This window comes from Phacochoerus africanus, chromosome 1 (assembly GCF_016906955.1).
Source record: "Phacochoerus africanus isolate WHEZ1 chromosome 1, ROS_Pafr_v1, whole genome shotgun sequence".
NCBI lineage: Eukaryota > Metazoa > Chordata > Mammalia > Artiodactyla > Suidae > Phacochoerus > Phacochoerus africanus.
Genome location: NC_062544.1, coordinates 259,520,519 through 259,543,944, shown reverse-complemented (window position 1 = coordinate 259,543,944; position 23,426 = coordinate 259,520,519). Strand labels below are relative to the sequence as shown.

The 23,426-nt window shown below is 35.7% G+C and overlaps 1 protein-coding gene and 1 long non-coding RNA gene across 6 annotated transcripts in view; one reads left to right on the top strand and one right to left on the bottom strand.

Annotated features, from left to right (window-relative positions):
• The window catches only part of LOC125135022 (uncharacterized), a 214,037-nt gene that overhangs the window by 42,805 nt on the left and 147,806 nt on the right, over positions 1–23,426 (bottom strand). The window lies entirely within an intron of this gene.
• Positions 13,353–23,426, top strand: part of SAMSN1 (SAM domain, SH3 domain and nuclear localization signals 1) — a 46,908-nt gene continuing 36,834 nt past the window's right edge. For 4 of the 5 annotated variants that reach the window (XR_007136884.1, XR_007136883.1, XM_047794598.1 and 1 more), the window contains exon 1: positions 13,396–13,553. Coding sequence is in view for 3 of the 5 variants with exons in the window: in XM_047794598.1 (XP_047650554.1) it covers positions 13,497–13,553 (57 nt within the window). In the remaining 2 variants the exon portion in view is untranslated. Of the gene's footprint in view, positions 13,554–23,426 lie in introns of all 5 variants that reach the window. The other variant, XM_047794589.1, reaches the window with a different exon arrangement.

Genomic DNA, 23,426 nt, shown 5'->3' with positions numbered 1-23,426 from the left:
AAAACTAGGCACATGATAGGAACTAAAATATGGTATTTGAAGAAAGGAGTGAAAAACACAAATGAATCCCAGTAGATAAGTATACTTAACTCAGCCATGCAAGCAGACATAGAGTAATCCTGGTTTACTTTTTTACCACTATTAACTGTGCCTGTATCACTTGTTTGGTCTTTTCCTGTTTAGTAATTCTACCACTACATGTCCTGATACACATGCCAATCACAGAGAGACAAGGCACTCCTCTACCAATATCCATGTTCATAGCTGCTGCCAAATATTTTACATCTGTTCTTTCCTTGGAGAGAATGTGTTCTGCAGAAGAAACTAGCATATAATACTGATTAAGGCTTCCAGTCTCTCTAATACATCATTTTGTATGAACCACTAATACAAAACCCCTGTCGTTTGTGTACTCATGCCTTAATAACTAGGGAAGAAGGGCACATGACAACAGTTCAGCACATTTTCAGGACAAATGAGAAATGAAGAGACTAGTGTTGTCCTTAGATCTGGTACTGCCCTTAGCTGTTTCCTTCAATCAAAACTCCTCCTCTAAGCCTTAACCTTCCCAAATGAATTTTATGATTTTCCATATCAGTGCCCAAGCATCTTAATATTAACTTCTCTACACAAGTTTGCATGTTTATTTAGAAAGTCTTAATTGCATAATCTCACTGATTTTTAAATTTATTATGGTATGTACTTCATGTTTTTTTAATAAAAGAAGTGATAGTAAATTGCTTCTTCAATATAATACAATCAGAAACAGAATTTACATTTTTGGTTATGCCACATAATTAATATTTCTGTAACATTGTCAATTACAGTATTCAGTAAATGAGATGAAAGCTATCTGGAGATATGTTTTATAGTAATTAAATCATTTACTCATATGCAAGTATGACATGTTGTGTCTCAGGAGGTTGTGAGGAAACCGCAGAATGTGAACAGAATGCCGTAACAGTATCTTCTTGTTTGTTAGTGAATTCTGTCACTTGAGTCAAGATAATCACTTGTAAAGTGTGCGTGTGTGCCCGTGCGTGTGTGCATTTATGTTGCTTGAAACACTAAAAACATATATGAGACATCAGTATTTATTTTAGGTTATATTTAAACTATTCAAGATTAGAAGCAGCTAAAGAGTACATAGACTTAGTAGTGTGTCATAGGTTTGAACGCCACCTACCTCAATTAGAGAAAAGTCATTTGCTTGCATCAAAGCTGCCAAATATCATAGTTCGTGACATTTCTAGGAAATACCCCTAACAGAAATAACAGCTGTACTCCAGAATCCTTAGTATTGATCTTAGTGATAGTATGTTTCTTAACAAGTTTTTTAGTTACACAGGAATAGACATTTCAAAATATGGATGAAAACCAGTTTTTCTAATTAAGATAAAGAGCAAGGAAAACAATTCTGGGAACCGAAATGGTTTGCGGCTAGAAAATTAATTTTATTCGCTTTATGGTTCTAAGATTTTTAACTGAATTTTTAAATCGATATCAAAATATCAACATCAACATCATTTTAAATGCCCATATTGTAGTATTAGTACTGAGTACTGCTGTTTTTCATAGTGACATTCTCATCACTAAATAAGGTGATCCAGGAGGATTGAATTCCAAAGTATGAAAGTATGCCCCCCCCCTTTTTTTGGCCATGCCCATGGCGTGTAAAATTTCCTGGGCCAGGGGTAAAATCCATGACAATGCTGTAACCAGAGCCACAGCAGTGACAATGCTTGATCTTTAACCCACTGAGCCATGAGGGAGCTCCAGTATGCCCCTTTCTTTATCCAGGTAATGTTATGAAGGCAGGAAAGCTCTAATGTTTTGGACCAAACCGAGAGAAGGAGAAGAGTGCTCTTTTCTCCATCCTTTTTGTTTGTTTCATAGATAAGCAGATACTGAGGGACTATAGTGGTCAACAAGCTTTGGAAATCTTGCAAATTCTTTACATTTCCTTTCTCTAATCTATACTCCACATCTTAGTCAGAGCCTTTTATCTCATGCACAAATCTGGCTGCATTGCTTTCTTGCTTTCAGTAGTTTTTATCCCATGTGAATTGTAATCCCATTACATTCAAATTTACACTATTTAACATGGTGTATCAATTTCCTAGGGCTACCATAATAAAATATACATAGTACATGGATTAAAACAATGGCTATTTATTATCTCTCAGCTCTGGAGGTTTGAAATCCAAAATCATGGTGTTAGAAGGGCCGTGATGTCTCAGAAGTCTTTACGAGGGGATTCCTCCTTGCTTCTTTTAAATTCTCGCAGCTCCAGGTGTTCTACGGCTTGTGGCAGCATAATTCAATTTCTGCTTCTAGCTTCACATGGCAATATTCTCCCTGTGAGTTTCTATAATCTTTCCTTTGTGCATGTGTGTGTCCAAATCCCCTTTTCTTTTAAGGACATCTGTCATGTTGGATTATGGGGGGTCAATCTAATCCAGGATGACCTCAATTGAACTGATTATGTCTGCAACCACCCTATTTCCAAATAAGGTCACATTCTGAGATACCAGGGGTTCGGGTCTCAACATAGCTTTTTGGAGGAGTACTATTCAACCCATAACACATGGCCTCCAAATCCTTCTCAGTCTGGCCTCAAACCACCTGGCAGCCCCATCATCTATCTTTCTCCTCTTTTGCCATATCCACTTGCCATAGGGAATTTCTCCTCACTCTCATACCACACCAAACACTCTCATGCATCTGATCCTATCACATACTCTTCTTATTGCTGGAATGTCCCTGCCTTTTCCTTTGTTTGCCTGGAAAATGCCTATTTGGCTCATTGTTACCTTAAGGATTCCTTGGGATTTTACCTCTTTAGTAAAATTTTCCTTATTTCTTCAGACAAATTACTAATTTGCCCTCTATGCTTTTCCTGCTCATGAACCTTGGGTCAATGCAGAACACATTAGGTTGACTTCTCAATGTACTGATCTGTCTACCCACTAAACTATAAATTCTCAGAAGGCAGTGCCATGCCTTTTCATCTTTGGATACATGGTAGAGTGTCAGGCGCCCAGTAGACATTCAAAACACGTTTGTTAAACAGATAAGATACAGCCCCTCTTCTATATCTTGGAATACAAGAATGATGACAGGAGTAGCAAAGTAATGTTTTATGCCTGTGGGGCATTCAAGTCCCACTCAGGCTTCTGTGTCTGCTTGATGGAGGGATTCTGCCAAGTCTCCTTCATCAGGCAAGACAATGAGTCACAGAAAGGCCTTAGGGCATGTTGAGTTTTCCTAAACTTATGGTGGCCAGAGGTGTGATGTCTTAAAGACTAGCAACAGATTTCTATAGTTTTCAAATTGGTACCTTCTCAAGGTGATAGCGAGTGGATTCTATTCACCTGCTGATTGTCAGCAGAGGAGATGACCTTTCCTGGCAGAAATAAAGAAGGTGGCTCTGCATGAACTATACATACTTACTGATTGTGCTAAGAGCTAGAAAAAATATATACATTTTCCAAGTATCTATCATCTTGTAAAGAAAGTTTCTTTTCTCTTTCAAAAAAGATGTGTTAGTTTTCTAAAGTACCAGTTCGACAGAGATGAGTTAAAAAGTTCAAGTTAAGCTCTAATATTTAGAGAATTATAGGGCCAGGGTTTTAGTGGAGATGGGGCCAATATAATTTCGTTCAATAGGAAATGAAATATTTCACGCCAATGAATGCTTTGCAGGAAAGCTTCCAGGTTCAGAATTAGACATCCTAGAATCAGAAGCTGAGTTGATAGAAGAGGAAATTCAGTTTTCTTTGTGCATAAAATCAGGATAAGTACTTCATAGGGAAGCTGTTAGGGTAAAAAGTTATGTTAAAAGCTGTTCAGTCTTAAGTAAGAATTCTATATAAATCCATAATAGATCATTATCATCATTAGGAAGGTATGTTGATATATCATTGATTTATGAATAAAGGAGAAAAAAATTTTTTGAAAGTGGTTTATAGTGTGTGTTTCAAAATTTTTGCAAGATTTTTTTTTTCCCGACAACATCTAGTTAAACATTTATTCTACCTGCCAAAACCCCTTTTGGTTTGGAGAGATACAAATTCTTAGATTTTGATCCTAATGCTTGTTAATCCAAGGAAATGACTTAAATCGTGCAAGCCTATAGAGGTGAGCTATTCATCCACTTAACACACATTTCCTGACCCTCACTCTGTACCAGGCACTCTGCTAGTGCTAGTGCTAGGCCTGGCCTCTGCCTTCTAGGTAACCATGATGAGCAAACAAACAAATAAAGGCAATAAAATGGATCAAGCACCTATGTGTATTTAGTTGGAGAAGATCTTCTATGGAGGTTACATGGAGGCTGATGCCTTAAGGATGACAAGGAAATAGTCATGTGAAAATGAAGGGACGAGCACCTGAAACAAAGGAGAAACCTGGACCAAAAGCCCAAGACAGAAAAGAACCAAATGGTGTCCAAGCACAGATAAAAGACCAGCATGACTAAATCAGAAAGAACGAAGGAGCATGGCTCATGCAGGCAAAGGTCAGAGATGTTCAGTCCTTTATGGTCCTGGGAAAGAGTGTAGAGTTTAAAGTGCTACTGTACATCCACAGTTAATGCTTATCACAAAATCTAAGTGAAAGCAGAAGTGAAGTCTGTAGAAATTTCCCCTGGTTGGTGGCTGGAGAGAAACAGCATATTCAAATATCATTATAGCATGTGACAATGAGAGAACAACAGGTTAAATTAGCCAAGACATTTATACTTGCCTTGGAAATCAGAGGCTGGACGTGTGACCAGGAAGTCAGGTCACACTATGACCACAACCTAGAATGAAAGTGGGGCTTGAAAACCTAGGAATCTCATGATTTTCTACCTTCGTATTTGAAGGAGCATTGGTTAAGACCTTCTCTGTATCAGGAATTTTATACATATGGTCTGATTTAATCACAACAACAATCTCATGAGAAAATATTATTTTCCCCTTTACAAATGAGTATACTGAAATTTGGAGGTCTAATGTTGGCCCAAATTTATGTAACTTGGCTGAACTCAAACCTATGTCAGTTCTCCAAAGTTCCAAACTCTCATCACACTACAAGGCCTCCATGGATGGGTGACATGAGGAAAAGCGGACCCCAAGCCCGGCTTGCTCAGCAGAAGACTCATAACTAGAATGTACAACTGCTGCAGGGGCTACTTCAGGTAGCTAGAACTCATGCCTTTGCAAATAAAACAGGGAATGCTATTTCTCTCCAAATAAATGTTAGGTTTCAATCAATTAGTTTTCTTGGGCTGCTGGGCACATATGTTAACTTGGCTATTTGGTTCACCATATTGCATGGTTGACAAAAAACCAACAAACAAACAAAAAAACACCACTTCTCTTTCATTTCTCACAAGTATAGCTGCAAAAGTTATGGAAAGTTTTCTTATTCAAGAAGAAAATTAAATTGCACTATGGGTAACATACTTGTAAAATCCTGTAAATGATCACTTGATTTCTCCCTTCCCAGAAATGACAAATACAAGCACTTTAAAATTAGAATGCAGGAGGGTTTCTGAGGACGTGTGCCTTGCTGTGGCTTCACGCTTTATGTGGAAACCTCAGTCTGTGTGTGTTAGGGGGAGGGCAATATATACCTACTTACAACATACTCGGTCTCCTCAAGCTCTTCCATAACTCTTTGTATTAAAAGGTAAATACAGAATTCCATCTAAATGAACACACACATATACATATACACACGTGTATACATATACATAGACACCTACACACATAGGCACATATATGTGATGTGTGTGTATATATATGACATTATGAAAACTGATTATGCTGTGGTATACATTTTTACAGCAAAAATTCTACCAAACTCATAACTCTCTTCGTTTCTTTTGTAACTAAACCAATATGCAATCAAAGTGTTGCATTTTATAATTGTAGTCAAAGTTGAATTGGTGGAGATCAATCACATAAGGGGTTTTGATTGTGTAGGTAATAGACTATATGATTACTATCTCTTACAGCTTTACAGCTTTAGCTTAGCTTCAAATGTTTAAGGTATGAAAAGTAATCTGGTCACTTTTGAATATGCTGTAAATTTTTCTGATGACTGAAGTAGAAAGGAAATAGAAATAATTTTGAACATCCTTTTTAAGAATAGTTTTCTGAGGAAAGGAAGCTCTTATGTATCTCTCCAGGAATATTTTATTAATTACATTTTTCTTCAGTAGGTGAAGACAGGAAGTCATGGTCTATTGATCAGCACAGTCTACCTTCCTCTTGTGCTTCTGGGGAAAGAAGTACGAACTAAGCAGGGGATTTTAATAGTACATGTAAAGTGTACTATACTCAGATAAAAATTAATTTAAAAATATTTTTGTGAAAAGTTAGTTTGATTTGCTTAGCCAGTATTGTACTATGAATGGAATTTCCTTTTAGCTTAATGAGATATGATTCAGATGGTACTGGATTATATTCTTATCCTAAAAATTACTTTGAAGATTTTTTTAATGAAAACATTTGTTATGGTTTTAGACCGTAAATAAAAAGGCAAACTACTTCACAGGATACTATATTTTTGTGCTTGTGAGAAGAATCATAAAATGTGGAGAAAGCACAATTACTTCTCTGGAGAATGAAAGCTTTCTATGGACTGAAAAGTTTTCTATGGAAAAGCTTCATATTGTACTCTGACTTCTTCCTACTGTGTCATGCCAGTAGCCATGTAAGAGTGGTGGTGACTGGGACCAGTTCTATATAATTAGCTACATTTTCCATATAATGAGGAGCTTAGCAAATAAGATAAAGATACACACGTGTTTTAAAGGGAATAAAGAAGAAAGAGGTGATAGAAATGCAAATAGTGGGCAAAACTAGAGTTTGCTTAAATAGAGCATATTATTCATATACATTTACCAAAAAGATGCAAACCCGCAAAGACAAAGACATTTGGTAAAAGGATAGGAGAAAAGATGCCAATTAGTGTTTGTGATGATGGAAGGTGAACGGAGGATTGGAGCAAGGCAATCTCAGAACCTACAGAAAATGATGCTGTAATGAAGTGAGTCAATGTGCACCAAAGAGCCTGAGCATTTGAAGGCTGCAAGGAAGCACCACAACCTGCCTAGGACATGGGAGGATCACCACCTGCAGAACCTAAATGGTCACAGAAACTACAACTGCAGAAACATCCATTTAGGGGTTGTCTAATGAAAAAGATTCCTTGCTGACTGATCACCCAACAAGCCCACCCATTTACACAGCGCTTCCAATCAGGATTTTTATATCATGCACCCTCAAACAGAATTAAGAAATCAGAAAGAAACAAAGACAGAGAAAGGAACAGAAGGAAAATATAAAAATGATAATCATTAACCTCAGAAAGAGGTTATACATATTCCATGTATTTACTTAGTTCTCCGTTAGTATTCAGTATGAGCCAGGCACTTTTTTTTTTTTTTTGTCTTTTTAGGGCCAACCTGGGGCATATGGAAGTTCCCAGGCTAGGGGTTGAACGGGAGCTACAGCTGCCAGCCTATGCCACAGATATAGCAATGCCAGATCTGAGCCGCGTCTGAGACCTACACCACAGCTCACAGCAATGCCAGATCCTCAACCCATTGAGCAAGGCCAGGGATCGAACTCATATCCTCATAGATACTATCAGGTTCATTACTGCTGAGCCACAAAGGGAACGACCAGTTTCCTATCAGCCACATAATAGCATCTTATTTAATCCTCATTGCAATCCCTTTGAGGTAGGCACTATTATTATGTCCACTTTATAAAAAGGCTAAGGAACTGTCTAGACCATCTTAGCAAATGGAGGAACCAGGATCTTAACCCAGGTAGTCTGCTTAAAGTCTACCCTCTTACCCATTACATTTTATCTTCTTTCCAAGAACTAAGAACAGAGTATTCTTCAAGTCTCGCTTTTCCTTAGTTTCAACTGTACATTATTATCATTAAAACATACCCTTGAGGAGTTCCATTGTGACTCAGTGGTTAACGAATCCGACTAGGAACCACGAGGTTGCGGATTCGATCCCTGGCGTTGCTCAGTGGGTTAAGGATCCGGCATTGCCCTGAGCTATGGTGTAAGTTGCAGACGCGGCTTGGATCCCATGTTGCTGTGGCTGTGGCGTAGGCCGGTGGCTACAGCTCCGATTAGACCCCTAGCCTGGGAACCTCCATATGCCATGGGAGCAACATATATATATATATATATATATACCCTTGAAATAAAAGCTAAGAACTCAAAAATAACCATATTCACATACACTGAACCCCCCATTCCATCCCCCAGAACTGGTACTCCTCATTTTTGAAAAAGATACATGCACCTGTATGTTCATTATAGCCAAGACAAGGAAAAAACCTAAATATCCACCAACAGATGAATGGATTAAGAAGATATGATGTGTGTGTGTGTGTGCATGTATATATATATATATATATATATATATATATATATATATATACCCTTGAAATAAAAGCTACGAACTCAAAAATAACCATATTCACATACACTGAACCCCCCATTCCATCCCCCAGAACTGGTACTCCTCATTTTTTTGGGGGGGCCACACCTTTAGCACATGGAAGCTCCCAGGCTAGGGGTCAAATCAGAGATGCAGCTGCCAGCCTGTGCCACAGCCACAGCAACACCAGATCTGAGCCTCATCTGCCACCTATGCTTCAATTTGCAGCAACGCCAGATCCTTAACCCACTGAGTGAGGCCAGGGATCAAACCCGCATCCTCATGGATATTAGCCAGGTTCTTAACCTGCTGAGCCACAATGGGAACTCCTCATTTTTTTGTTTAATAAATCTTCTCTTACATTGTGTCCAAACATCTTGCCATTCCTAGATGTGATGCAAACTAAGAAGAACTGTGTCTCTTTCAAAACACTTTCTTCCTATATGATTCTTTAAGTTCACCATTTATCTTAGACTGTTGGTCCCTTTTATTTATCTCATTTCTCTATTTCTTCTACAACTAAGACAATGACATGACATGCTATATTATCTTGCTAGAAATTTAAAATAGGAAATAAAGTTTCAGGCCGAGAATCTCCCGAAAGAGGCTTCCCAGAATATCTAGGGCTTGACCAGCTGCTCCCCTTGTTCAGAAGCATAATTTTTGAGCACATCAAGAGGGGATCCTCTTTGGGATATATTCTAATTAACTACCTTGGTATTTTTTAAATTTATAGTGAGAAATAGAAATTGTGGCGTTTCAGGGACTTCCCCATAAGAACAATGCATTCTCTTCCTGCTGTCAAGAATTATTAATCTATGATTTGAATTTGAATTATTCATGGTTTAGCAATCTACCAATAACTATTTATTGGACTAATGAAATTATTTTTTTATGTTTCATCTTACTTTCTCATAAAATACACACCAATAGCTGTCATTCATTTGCAATTTCTTTAAAATGTTGACTTACCCACTATGACGCAGAAATTGTAACGGATATATATGCCACAAAGTCCCAACCTTTTTTCACCTTGTCTGGGTTCAGACCATTAAGGTAATGTGTGAAAACAAAGCCCTGAGACTTTGCTCTTTTGCAATTTCCCTGTTACAGAAGATGTCTTAAGCAACATGTGGCTTAGTGGGTCAACCATGATAGGGACTTCGTGTGCTCAGTAATGCCACTCTATTTCATTCCTGTTCCATAGACGTCTCTTTGACTTTTGATTTTGCTGTATCACTCTACGTCACTCATTAAATAGCTTGATGATTCTAGCATTCCACAAAATAGGAGATAATTGATCAAAACATTTGCTACCATGTCACCTGAGATTTTGGGGGGACCAAAATGTTGAATACAGATTGTACTAGGACCTTAAATGTCACATCTGCCTTTTAATCTCTAAATAACATTTTTCATGACTAGAAGAGGTTAGAAAATTGCTTCTCCCATCTATAGTTCTGAAGAAAAAAATCCAGATTTATTTACATTTTAAGTATTTCTTATAGTATTAATGATGGTCAAATGCCTAGAGATCATAAATTGAGACTTTCTATAACTCACTTGAGTATGACTCTGTTAAAAACTGCACAAGGTCAGCTATGGTCCTCATGAATAAGAGTATTCTTTACTCTTTAGTTACCATTGTAGAAGTATAATCTTTAGCAAACATCATCCCAAGTGTGACTATTTGAAACCCTCTGCCTCTTTAAGATCCATGAACATTTCTTTTCTTTCTTTCCTTTTTTTTTTTTAAGAGATGGAGTCAAAAGAATTTCCAGCTCCCTTTTTTATTTGCAGTAATATCAAACCATTCCTTTACAAATTTTCTGTCTCCAATCAGCTGGAATTTACTAGGCAAGTCTTGGGGATCATGTTGTTTGAACCTAGCTTGGTGGCTAAAAGAAAGGAAGAGACCAACCACAGGAACTAAAGGGTAGCACATGGCTCCAGCTGGAATCCAGCAGGATACCTGAGCATGCCACCCCTGAATACTTGGAGGGGAGGAGGAGAGCTGCTCTGCATTTGTTTTCAAAGCAAATTCATTTGAAAGAGTAAACAAGCTGCCATCATAAGTCAAATATATAATAATCACTTAGACTTTCAGCCTAGGAAACAAGTCTTTCTTTTCCTAATATTTTGTTGGAAATAATTTTTTTTTGTCTTTTTGCCTTTTTCTAGGGCTGCTCCCGCAGCATATGGAGGTTCCCAGGCTAGGAGTCTAATTGGAGCTGTAGCCACCAGCCTACGCCACAGCCACAGCAACACGGGATCTGAGCCATGTCTGCGACCTATACCACAGCTCACTCATGGCAATGCTGGATCCTTAACCCACTGAGCAAGGCCAGGGATCGAACCCACAACCTCATGGGTCCTGGTTGGATTCGTTAACCACCGCACCACAACGGGAACTCCGGAAATAAATTTACCAACAAATCTCAGACTTCATTATGCTTTTCTCTTTCCTTTCTTCAAACACCAAAAAAACACCAAATAAAGTGTGGGTGAAGGAGATGAAAAACAACTGATTTAGAGGCTTACATTAACCCTATAGTATCTAAAAAATTATGTTGGTTAATGTGAATCTATTTAAAATAAAGCATGAGGGTACTGCTTTTTCAATTAAGGTAACAGTTATACTGCTAGAAAGTTCATTGGTGGGGAAAAAAAAAAAGATTAAGAAGTAACCTTTTCACTTCTCTTGTGGCTCAGTGGGTTAAGGATTCTGCTCTGTCAACCAGCAGCTTGGGTTGCTGCTATGGTGTGGGTTCAATCTCTGGTCTGTGAACTTTCACATACTGCAGGCACAGCCAAAAAAGGTGACCTTTTCAAAATCCACAAGGCAGTCTGCTTGTCCTTTATTTATTTATCTTTGGTCACAGAGACCATCCCAATTTTCCATAAAATCCTCCTGATAGTGTTACAATATCATGGCATAAAAGATTCAAAGTGCCATTTGTTATCAGGACCAGTTTTTTTCCAAATTGTAAACCATGATACTAGGTAATGTTTGAATGGGAACACTTGATATGAGTGGTCATTTGAAAGATACCAAAATGTCATCCATGAACATTTCTTGACATAAAACATTTCTTAAATAAGTACATTTTTTTGGTATTGCCTTTTATTCTCACCAAACCCTAACATGTAGTAAGTGCATTATCATTTCCATGTTATTGATTAAACTACAGAATCTAATTAAATTTCTATTCATAGATGAAGAAAGGGGGGCACAGAGGTTGCAAATGATTTAGTTAATATATTTTTTCAAGAGTTTCAATTTCTAAAGAGATGAATTTTTTTTTTTTTCACTTAGACCACTGCCTTAAGCCCAAACAGAAAGTCTGAAAGGAAACATACTTCTAGGGAATTACCTGACTTCAGACCGCTCAGGTTTTTCAGTATTACCCTCTGTGTCATTATTTTGAAAATGCAAAACTGATAATTCTTGAAAATGTAATTCTTCTCTTAATATCCAGTAGAAGAAACATGTTAACCATAATCTGGACAAGTATATTCCTTTAATTCTGTTATTCTTTTAGCTAGTCAAGAGGCTTTATATATTGTCAGACAGCACACAGCATATGCTCAGTTTAATATTTGTTAAATGATTTAATGAAATTTGAACACTAGGCATGGGCTTCAAGGAGGAGAGGTTTTGAGGTATGAGGGATAACTTAGAAATAGAGTCAATTGATCAGTTCCCTAGACAAGCTGCTCATTAAAAATATGGCACCGATGCTTTTCAACCCAGGGGCTTTACAAATAAAATCTAGATTGATAACTTTAACAAATCAGTTTTAACAGAAATGAAGTTTCAGACATTTTGGAAGTCTCCCTTTGGTAAATCCCTAGTTAGCAAGAAAGCTTGAACTTCTTCCTGTCACTTCCTGGGTATGTTGGTTTTGACATTATAATAAAAATGTTAAACTCTTTAGTTTAATGAGGAAAGTCTTTCTAAGCCATATTATCTCTAATCCAGGCCTGTTAAATGGGACTTGGGATGCTTCATTTGAAGGTACAATTAATCCACTGGATCACCATTCTAAGAGCAATTATCAGCATATGGTAGTGTAATTTGTAGTAGAAAAATATCTGGTTAATTGAGGGTTCTGTTTGATTGATTTTCATATTAATCAGGCCTTTAAAACATTGGAATGTGTTTTAAAAGTTAACAATATGCATAATCAGTTACTTCTGGATTCATATTCTTATTTATAGGAATTCCATCCATGTTCTACTTTATAAATGTGCATTATACTTTAAATGAGATTAGTATCATTTAAAGTCTAGTTTAGTCTTTTAAATTTAAACTGAAATGTAAAACTGACCCACCTTGACTATTTTCTTCATTTTTTAAATACTAAAAAGCTCATATATCAAATTTATTTCATTTATTGACTCATATATTTTCTTTCCTCTACCTATAGAATGTATTATAGGGAGTTCCCATTGTGGCTCAGTGGTAACAAACCGAACTAGTATCCATGAGGACTCAAGTTTGACTCCTAGCTTCACTCAGTGGGTTAAGAATTCAGTGTTGCTATGAGCTGTGGAGTGGTTTGCAGGTACGGCTCAGATCTGGCATTGCTGTGGCTGTGGTGTAGGCTGACAGCTACAGCTCCAACTCGACCCCTAGCTTGGCAACTTCCACATGTCGTGGTAAGGCCCTTACAAAAAAGACAAAAAAAGAATGTTATAAATTTTTAATGTTGTATAAATTGAAAAAATGAGTTTTATTTAGAAATCTTTATGGTCTTATAACTGTAGGCATGTCAAAGTATAAGATTTAGGAATCTACCTACTACTTCCAGCATTAAAAGAGTACTAAAGAGTTACCAAGGAATCAATGTGGGAAAAAAAAAAAACTTTACCAATGTGATGTGAAGTCATATCCTGACCAAAAGAGGAAGTGGCAGGTTACTAGTCTTAAACTTATCTGCAGCTGTACATCATAGACAGCAAACTGGTGACTGCCTACAGTCGTTTCTGTAACAACAGAAAGTGTACTCACTCAGAGTAGGCTGAATTCAAAATGCTGAAGAGAAAACCATCCAATGTTTCAGAGAAGGAGAAACATCAGAAACCAAAGGTACGGTAATTCTATTCTTTGCCTTGAAAATAATTACTACTTAAAAAAAAAATAGGATATGAGATAACAGATTTTAGATACTTTTGTAGAACTCTTGATTAGTTCCATTAATAACTTAAAGGAGAATATCTATGAAATACTGATAATAGATAATTTTTCCAAAACCTGTACATTTTTCGAGTTTCTCAAGTAAACATTTTAAATCTGCTTCTGAATAAATAATAATTGACTTCACATGTATTTTCAGTGAACTGATTTATTATCTATTATTTTTTATTTGCTTGGCACCCATTCTGAGAGGAAGGAGCTGGGAATTGACTGTGAACTTTTGAATTGTTGTGGTATTGAACAATGGTCAATAATTGATAACTCTTTGCATGTTACCACACAACCTCTATGAAAGAAATGAAAAATAAATGATTTCCAATCTTTAGAAGCTAAAAATAAATAGTTTTCAATATTAACTCTTTGTGATACAAAGATCTGATAAAAGACAAACATATCTAGTTAAAAATACGACTGGATAGTATATTATTTCTGCCTTTTTCCCTAACATAATAAAAATTTGAGGTGACATTTCCCAAAGATACAACAAAGTTTTTAAAAGCATCACTTACCTTTCTGTGTAAGACTAATTTTATCTAAAATTTGCTAGATTAAATGCAACAAATATTAGGTTGACAATAGTAGGTTTTAGAGACATCATAAAGATTAAAATGAAGCAGTGGTTTTCCTCCAAGTATTTAAAATTGCATTCTGTAGTGAGCTGCTATCATCTTTTTGTCACTGAACTACTTTCAAAATTATACTTTGGTCTATGATCACAATTTGCTTTAATTATGGAACTTAGGAACTATTATAATGAAAGTAGAGTATTGTTCATTTTATTGACTTATTCATAAAATAAAAACATATTTGATAAAAAATACACCTGGGAACCAAATATATCACAGAAAGTAGTCACACAGACAGAAACATCTGCTGTAAATAAATCCCCATATTTTTTAGATAGATGGTTTCATTCTATATAAGTTTAAAGAGCTATGTGAATGTATATGTACAAATGCAACTCAGTTGTCAACGCGTATTACACCTGATGAGACTTCTCAAATAAAAATTATGAAACTGTTCATTTAAAACAGCAGAAACAAATCTGACTAGTACCCGTGAGGATGCGGGTTTGATCCCTGACCTCACTTGGTGGGTTAAGGATCTGGCAATGCCGTGAGCTGGAGTGTAGGTCACAGACTCAGCTTGGATCCCACATTACTGTGGCTGTGATATAGGCTGACAGCTGTAGCTCTGATTCGACCCCTAGCCTGGGAACTTCCATACGCCATGGGTGTGGCCCTAAAAACCAAAAACTAATAATAATAAAATAAAGTAAAATACAATAAAACAAAACATGCCCTGTGGTTGGGAAAACATTTAAAACATTCATGGATATAAAATGCAGCAGTAGATTTTATGAGTCTATACACAAAATAATTTATTATTTTCTTATACTCATAGGACATGAATAAACATTTCCATAATCAATCAAGAACCAAATCAATACATAGATTAAAATATAATCTTACCATCTCTAATTTATTAATATGTTTTCTTTTTTACCCTTTATCCTTCTGTTTCTCCATCTTTGGTATGGGTCCTTTCCTTCCTGTAGCTAATAAATAGGACCAATAGCATTTATATTCATTATGAGGTTCATGTGTAGGTTAAGGAGAAACCATAAAAGAAACTGTTATAATAATTTGTGTCTCTAAACTCTCTATGGGGTATAAGTTAATTCCAAGTTAAGAAAGACATTTAATAAATTTATTTTGATAAATGGTTATGTATTCTACATTTAGATTAGTCAATCGAATAGCCTTGCTTAACATCTTGCAAGAAACTGTACTTTTTCTTGAATTTTGTTTTTACCTTATCACTAGTGCTGAATGCTGATAGCGATTTAAAAAATATTTAAGCATATCCAGGATTCAGAGTTCAGAATATTATACTGTATAAATGTTTACATTAGAGACCATAATTTTTCTTAACTTTTTTCCAACTAAAATATTTTAGTTTCCTATATTTATTATGAGATTATTACATACTAGTGGCTGTGTTTAGAGATTTTTGTACACTAATTTATTTAATATTTGTAACAATTCTGTGAGAAAATAACTTTTTTAGGTTTTAGTTTTATTTTTTATCAAGGTTTAGTTGATTTATAATGTCATGCCAATTTCTATGTGGCAAAGTGACCAGTCATACCTATATATGCAAACTTTTAAAAATATTTTTCCATTATGGTCTATCCCAGGAAATTGGATTTAGTCTCCTGTGATATACAGTAGGACTTTATTGTCTATCCACTCTAAACAACCCTTATTTAACCTTATAGATGAGAAGGCATAGAGAAGGTTAATTAACTTAAGCAATACACACAGATAAAAAATAAAACTTTGTAGTGTGAAATACATGTGCCCATTTCTAGTACTCCTTTCTCAATTATAATGCCACTGTTATAAGAACTATAGATATTATTTCTATTTGTCCTAATTACTAGCTAAATATTAAGGAAACCAAGGAGAACATATTTAAGAGCCTCTGTAAGTTGGAAAGGAATTTAGAGGCCTCCATTCCTGTCTGATTCAATGTAAGAATTCACCTATAACATCCCTCCAGGTATCCACCCAAGCTACAAAACTTACAACTGGAAAACAACAATAACAATTTTTCTTAGTATTCAAATGTTCAAACTACCAAAAACAATCACCATCTAGTACTTAGATACCTATAAGCATGGGTAACTCTCTCCTCTACCTAGCACAATGCCTTTAATTTAGCAGGGTCTCAAAAAATCTTTGTAAAGTGAATGCAAAGTTTCTTGATTCTACTGTATGCAACCTGGCTCAAGTATGAACACTCAGGAGGACTGTGTATTCTCATTATTCTTAGTAGCAAGCCTGTTAGTGTGTACATAAGAAAGTTTGTATGCGTGTGTGTAAATACAACTATAATTCATTTCTAAGTTTTATTTTAAGAACTCCAGTAAAACAATGCTTGTGCAAGAATCTCTAGAGAGTCTCACTGTAAGAGAACAAGTAGACCTTTGCTCCAGGTCAGGGAATATGGCAGAAATTTCAAACAAAGAAAAGGAATAGACCCCACAAACAAAGCTCTGCAACTGTGATTAGAACAAGTTGGCCTTTATTTGGCTGGGATTAATGATCTGTGCTAATAAATTTTAACTGACGTTTTGCTTTGCGTAAAGGAGATTAAAAGACCACTGTTATTTTACAGGGAAACACTGAAATAATGGCAGTTCTGGAAATAGCTTTTCTTTTTCTTTCTTTCTTTTTTTTTTTTTTTACCATTTTTAAAAATCTAAAGTGCATACAAAATGAGACACCATTAGTGTCGCAGATGCTAATTTTCACTAGCAATGACTGAAGTGGCATTCTTTCCCATTTGCATTTGATCCCAGCAATGATGAGAGGTGATGAGTTGATTATGAGCTGTTTTCACTGCACTGCCCGCTGTGCAAATTTATGCTCCTAGACAAGGATGACACATAGTTGTGGCATTAAAGAGCCTTCTTCATTGTTTTTGCTATCGAAACTGTTAAGATACGTTTTTAACTCTTATCTAACCAGGTATAAGAAAAAAGAAATGTTTATAATGAACCAGCACTTACTTTAGGCCAAGTACTTGCACAAGGGACTTATGGAATTCCCTCCTTCCCCAATTTATAGAAAAGACAATAGCCCTATGTATGTGAAATATTTTGCCCCAAATATCATAGCTAGCCAAAAAAAAAAAAAAAAAAGCAAATACTGATTTTCTTCTTCGAAACCTGTGGGTTTCTCCCTGCTGGTTATTTTTGCTTTTTCATCTTGGGTATAATTTTCAGCAGAATGTTTTGGCTTTTCAAACAAAGCCGTCCCAAGTAAGGAATGTGATACACAATGTAGGTAATCTTTTAAATCCTAGGAGTTCTGTGAGCACTTTAAAGTTTGAAAACGATGTCTATGTTGATGGTTTTCAACCTAGGTTACACATTTGAATCACTGAAGTCATTTAAGAAATACTGATGATTGGGTTCCATTTTCAAATATTCTGATTTTCCTAATGTAGAAAGTGCAAGCATTAAGAATTTTCAGATTCCCAATCTGGACACTATTTTTTTTTTACTAATCTCTTCAAAGGACTAAGTTGATTACTTCATTTATTAATTATTCTTCAAAGCAATAAATATCTTTTGAGTGCTTACTATGGACAATATAGACCATATGCTGGGAATACAGTGGTGAATAAAACAAAGATCCCTGCCCTTATAGGATTTACATTTACTAGGGATGACAGACAATAAGCAAGATTAATATGTTAAATACTTAGTATGGTAAGTAATGATAATTGCTAAGAAAAGGAAAAATATGACATACAAGGGACCAGGGACGACTTGGTGAGAATGGGATATTTGAAAAAGAACTTGAAAGAAATGAAGAGCTGCTATGAGATTGGCTGAGGAATTCTTATTCCAGGACCATGGAAGAGCTGGACCAAATACCTTGACATGGGAGTGACCCTGGTGTGTTTAAAAAACAATGGATCAGAATACATGATGGGAAGGACAGTTACAAAGAGCTGAGGTAGAGGGCCTTGAGGGTCATAAGGATATGAGCTTGTATCAAGATTTTAAGAAGGAAAGAGAAGGATCTGGCTTACACGTTAATGGGTTTATTTTGGCCTTCACTTTTCAAATACACTGAAGAAAGTGAGGGAGGAAGCAGGGAAATGAGACCCACTATGAAGCTGTTTCAGAAACTAGGAAAGAAATAACTGGCTCAGCCAAGGGAAGTGGCAGGTTGGATGCTGAGAAGATGTTGAATTTGGGGTCTACTTGTACATATTGTATTCATTTGCATCTATAAAGAAGGAATGCACCACATAAGCTCTAAAGGTAATAAACAGAAATGCTGCCACTGCCCTCCACTGTTCTTGCTTCTAAGTGGTGTGCATACTTCCAGGAGAAATGCCCTCATTCTTTTGCTTACAGCCACTAAAAACTTACTCCCATACTGATATGCCACTTCTCAAAAGTTTCTGTCTCTTTCTTCAGAATAGAATTTTCTGTTGGATTTAATTTCCATCTCTAGGGCATCTTAAATCAGGGTAGATGAGCTAATTATTTTAATTATTGTTTAATTTTATAATTATAATTTTAATTATTGTTTAATTGTTTGAAAGAGGTAAATAATTTTAGTCTTAAAAAATTATATTCAAAGTAACCAATTCCTGTTTTACACAATATGAATCTGTCATCAAGTTTTATTTCAAGCATGTAGCAAAAGGTTTGGGACCAAATAGACTGGCTATACTTGAAAAAAAACACAGTGCTCAGATGATATATAGATGGTTCAGGAAACAAATGGTTGAGAGAAATGGTGGAAGTGTAGACTCCCCTTGGAACTTTGGATATTGTATCCTATAGAAATGTGGAAAGTCACTACCCTGACTACCGCTGCAATGGATTTGTTAAAAATCAATTTAATGAGACACTTATCTCTTTAATCTTTCCTTGCCTTGCTTTGGAGATAAATGGCTTCATTATCCCTGCAGATTGTGTGTGTGTGTATGTGTGTGGGGGGTTATGATAGAATTAAGTCCACAGTCTACATATCTAAGTTTCCGAATTTAGCATTCACAAACTGATCCATTTCTCTTCCTTTCTAGTGTTAAGGATTTAGGTGAACTTTTAGAAACAAGACATTCATAATTAGCTTCTTAGTAGAGAACAAAAATGTCCTCCATTAAGAATTGATTAATAAGAATAGAAGAGGGTTTTAAGCTGTCTCTGGTGGTAGATGAAGTGATTCTTCTAAATATAGAGAGCCATTTGTCAACACAGCTGGCTATGTCCCTTTTCTCCCCTCATATAAAGAGCTTTGGAAGTTTTTACCTAGTCTGCATTTGTTTTCTAGGGCTTTCATAACAAAATACCATAGGCTGCATGGCTTAGAGACCAGAACTATTTCTCACAGTTCTGGGGGTTGGAAGTCCAAGATCAAGGTGTGGCAGGGTTGGTTTCCTCTGAGGGCCCTAAGGGACAGATCTGTTCCAGACTCATCTGACTTGCAGATGGACGCCACTTGCTGCCTCCTAACTTGGTTGTCCCTCTGTGCCTAAGTGCCCCTGGTATCTCTCTTCTTGTGTCCAAATTGCATCTTTGAGTGGTTCTAATCACGATCATGCTTTCCTGTTTGTGCTTCCCTTGGCCTGGAACGCCTTGCCCATTTTTTTCCAAGTCCTTAACTTATGTCTTTCTTTTAATATCTTGTTGGACTCTCACTCCCTCAAGAAAGCCTTCACCAGTTAGCTCAAGGCAGCGTATTAGAGGGCATTCTAGCAGAACAGTACGGAACATGAACTAAAGTCTTATAGACTGGGTTTGAGGTCCTAACTATGGGAAATTGAATATTTTATTAAACATATTTTGAGTTTCAGTGTGTTTATATAAAGAAGGGGATGTGTTAAAACATGTCATATGGGACTAATGTAAGAATTAAGCTAATTACCATATGTAAATTTCTTAGCACATAGTATACGTTTGACTAATAATCTCTCCCTCCTTTCTATTTTAATAGTACTTGTTCCACACGCCTATTGTTTCTTTTACCACAGTTTATTCTAATATGGCTTCCCAGCTAGAGCTGCCATCAAGAACAGAGGATATATCTCACTCATATTTGTATCCTTGCAATTCTTGTTGGGGGGCAAAGGGGTACTGAATTCTGCATAACTTTCAGACTCCATGGGCTTTCTACAACACTTTGGCTACCACTAAAAACATTTATAATACATTTATAATACACAGTCATGATTCTTTCCATATATGCATAATACTTGTGTAATGACTAATGGGTCATATTAGTCATCTAAAGAAGTACTCTACTCCAGGACATAATGTGTAAATGGGTTACTGACAAATATTTGAGAAACATCCACATAAGACAAAGTAACCATTCATAGAATCAAAATGTAATAAGACAAAATAGTAATCAAAAATTATAATCTGTTTGAATTTATCTGGAATCTAATATACAGCACAAATAAAACTTTCCACAGAAAAGAAAATCATGGACATGGAGAACAGACTTGGGGTTGCCAAGGAAGTGGAATGGACTGGGAATTTGGTGTTAACAGATAGAAACTATTGCCTTTGGAATGGATAAGAAATGAGATCCTGCTGTATAGCACTAAGAACTATAGTCACTTATGATGGAGCATGATAATGTGAGAAAAAAGAATGTATACATGTATGTGTGACTAGGTTACCTTGCTGTACAGTAGAAAATTGATAGAACACTGTTAATCAGCTGTAATGGAAAAAAATACAAATCATTATTTTTAAAAAAAATTTGCAAAGAACGTTGCTTTTCAGGGAGCTTAGAAAGGAGTGGGAGAGCAGAAATTTGCCACTGAGTCTGCAGAACAATCCATATCAGCAGATGCAAATATTCCATTAGGCTCAGCAGACCTCATCACTTAGGTGAGCTATGTACTATGTATACCACCATTAACCCCTCAATAGGCAAAATATTTATATAGCCAAATCCAATTAGACTATGTACTTTGTGTCTCTAGCCCCTAATACAACCTAATCCACTTTTCTGTGACTCTACCATATTAATCAAACAAGTTTCCAACAATGGTTTTATGTCCTGTGTCTCCAGGGAAGACAATTCTTTGATCAGTCAACAAGAATATGCATTCTTACTGGCAGTTGAATTTCTAATACCTAATCAAAACTTGACATTGCCATTTTGAGTATCCTATGGGTTTGAGTCAGTACCCCCACAGAGTTGTTTAATTCTGCAAGCTTGAAAAATAAAGTCCCTGAACCTGCCAAAGAGAGGGCCTACTATATGGGACATAGAAACCTGACCAAGAAACTGGTTTCTTGGGAAGACTGGCTTGAGTAGTCAACTGGCTTCACCTTTCTCCACATACATAAAAAAAGACAATTAAATAATAAAGTTTCTTTTTTATATTTTTCATAATTTTAACAATTTAAATTCCTGGAATAAGATTCAAGGCAGATTTATATCAATATCATAGTACACAGTGGTATGCTATTAATCTGGATATGTAATTAATTTTTTTTCTGAATATGTACATGGTTATAGCTATACAACTTTAATTTTTAATTAGGTAAGAGTAATAAATAATTCAATCTATAAACTTTGTAGTGCTTATGGGTAGATAGTCTTTATATTGTTAGTTATTATACAGCCACTAACTTTTCAAAATTAGGAACATTTACAAATTTCAAATTACTTTTAAGATTATGAATATCTCAATATAATTATTTAACAATTTTGGAGTAGCCATTACTAATGAAACAAAGGTTTAAACTTTAAAAAATAAAATTCTTTCAAAGATAAATGTTCTACAATTATCAGACACATATTTTAGGTTTAAGAACTGTCATAAACTGAGTTATTTCTAGCACAACTACAACATTTCAATACCACCATTAACCCCTCAACAGACAAAATATTTATATGGTTAAATCCAAATATGTTGAGAGGAAAATAAATGTAATTGATGATGAAGAAGTTACAGAACCTAAACGTCTCTTCCAAATATCCTAGCATGAACTTACAACTATTTTTTTTTTACCTATTCTTTTCCTGTTTGGGATTACATACTGTATATTTGCCCCACATAAACATGTCTGTTCTTACTAAAAAAAAAGCATTTAAATTCCTAAGCATAGTGTCAGCGGGTGCTTCCTGAGATGGGAATGTTTATAAGCTTTATGATATTAACTGCAGCACTCAACCTCAGGTGGCATAAAGCATGCAAAAAAGAACTTTCTGTCAGTTTTATTATTTCTAAAAAGGTTCCCCTTGAAGCAGAAGAGTGACCTTGCTCTGCTGAGCTGACATATGCCACTGGATTAATGGTCGAGCTCTGCTGGAGGGAAGCTCACGGAAACATTACAACTCCAGAAGCTGGGCTGGCGGTGACCATTAATCAGGGGGACCCAAATCATGCATCAAACACACTCATTTAAAAGTAGTAAAAATGACTTTAAAAAAAACTTTTGAGAATTAGCTTATTGTTTGTCATTACTTGTGTTCAAGGAGATCACTGCATGACTAAAATATCCCTTAGGGAGAACTTTAGGAAGGTTATTACGTACCTAGAGGCCAAGGGAATGCTGTGGACATTTAAAACGAATGGAGGTAAAGGAGAGTTTTTGTTCCAGAGAAACTGATGGGAAAGTTTATTAAATGGATTCTCTTTTCCCAACTTAATTTTCACTAATTTATTTACCTATGATTTCAAAGCAATGGGGACCATGAATGCTTGCCTCTTTGTAATGATTTCATTTTCCAAAAGGGAGTAATTGGATTTAACGGAAGGAGCATTTGACTGGTAAACTTGTTAGGAAATTTTTTAAGAACCTGAAGTTTAAAACAACAAATTCAGCTATTAAATATGCTAATGAGTATCTTTATGGACTTAAAAGTATTATGTATTCTTCCACCATGTGTTAGCTAATAAAAAATTTTCAAAACCTTTTCTCTCTGGGATTACTGAAAGGAAAAAAGGCTTAAGTCTAAAACCCTAAAAGAGAATGCTCGTTTAATTTAGCTGATAAAAAGTTACTCTTGCTTTTTAAAAATCCCTTTTATGACAAAATTTAATAGACATAACTTCTCTTTTATATTTTCAATGGTTTGTCTTTTAGATTAATGATACTCTGCATAATACATGTGATATTTCATTAATAGGTAGAACAAGTAGTAGATTATGGCCTTTATTAAGAAAATCAAGATATTTGCTAATTAACATTATGATCAATGTAGTAAA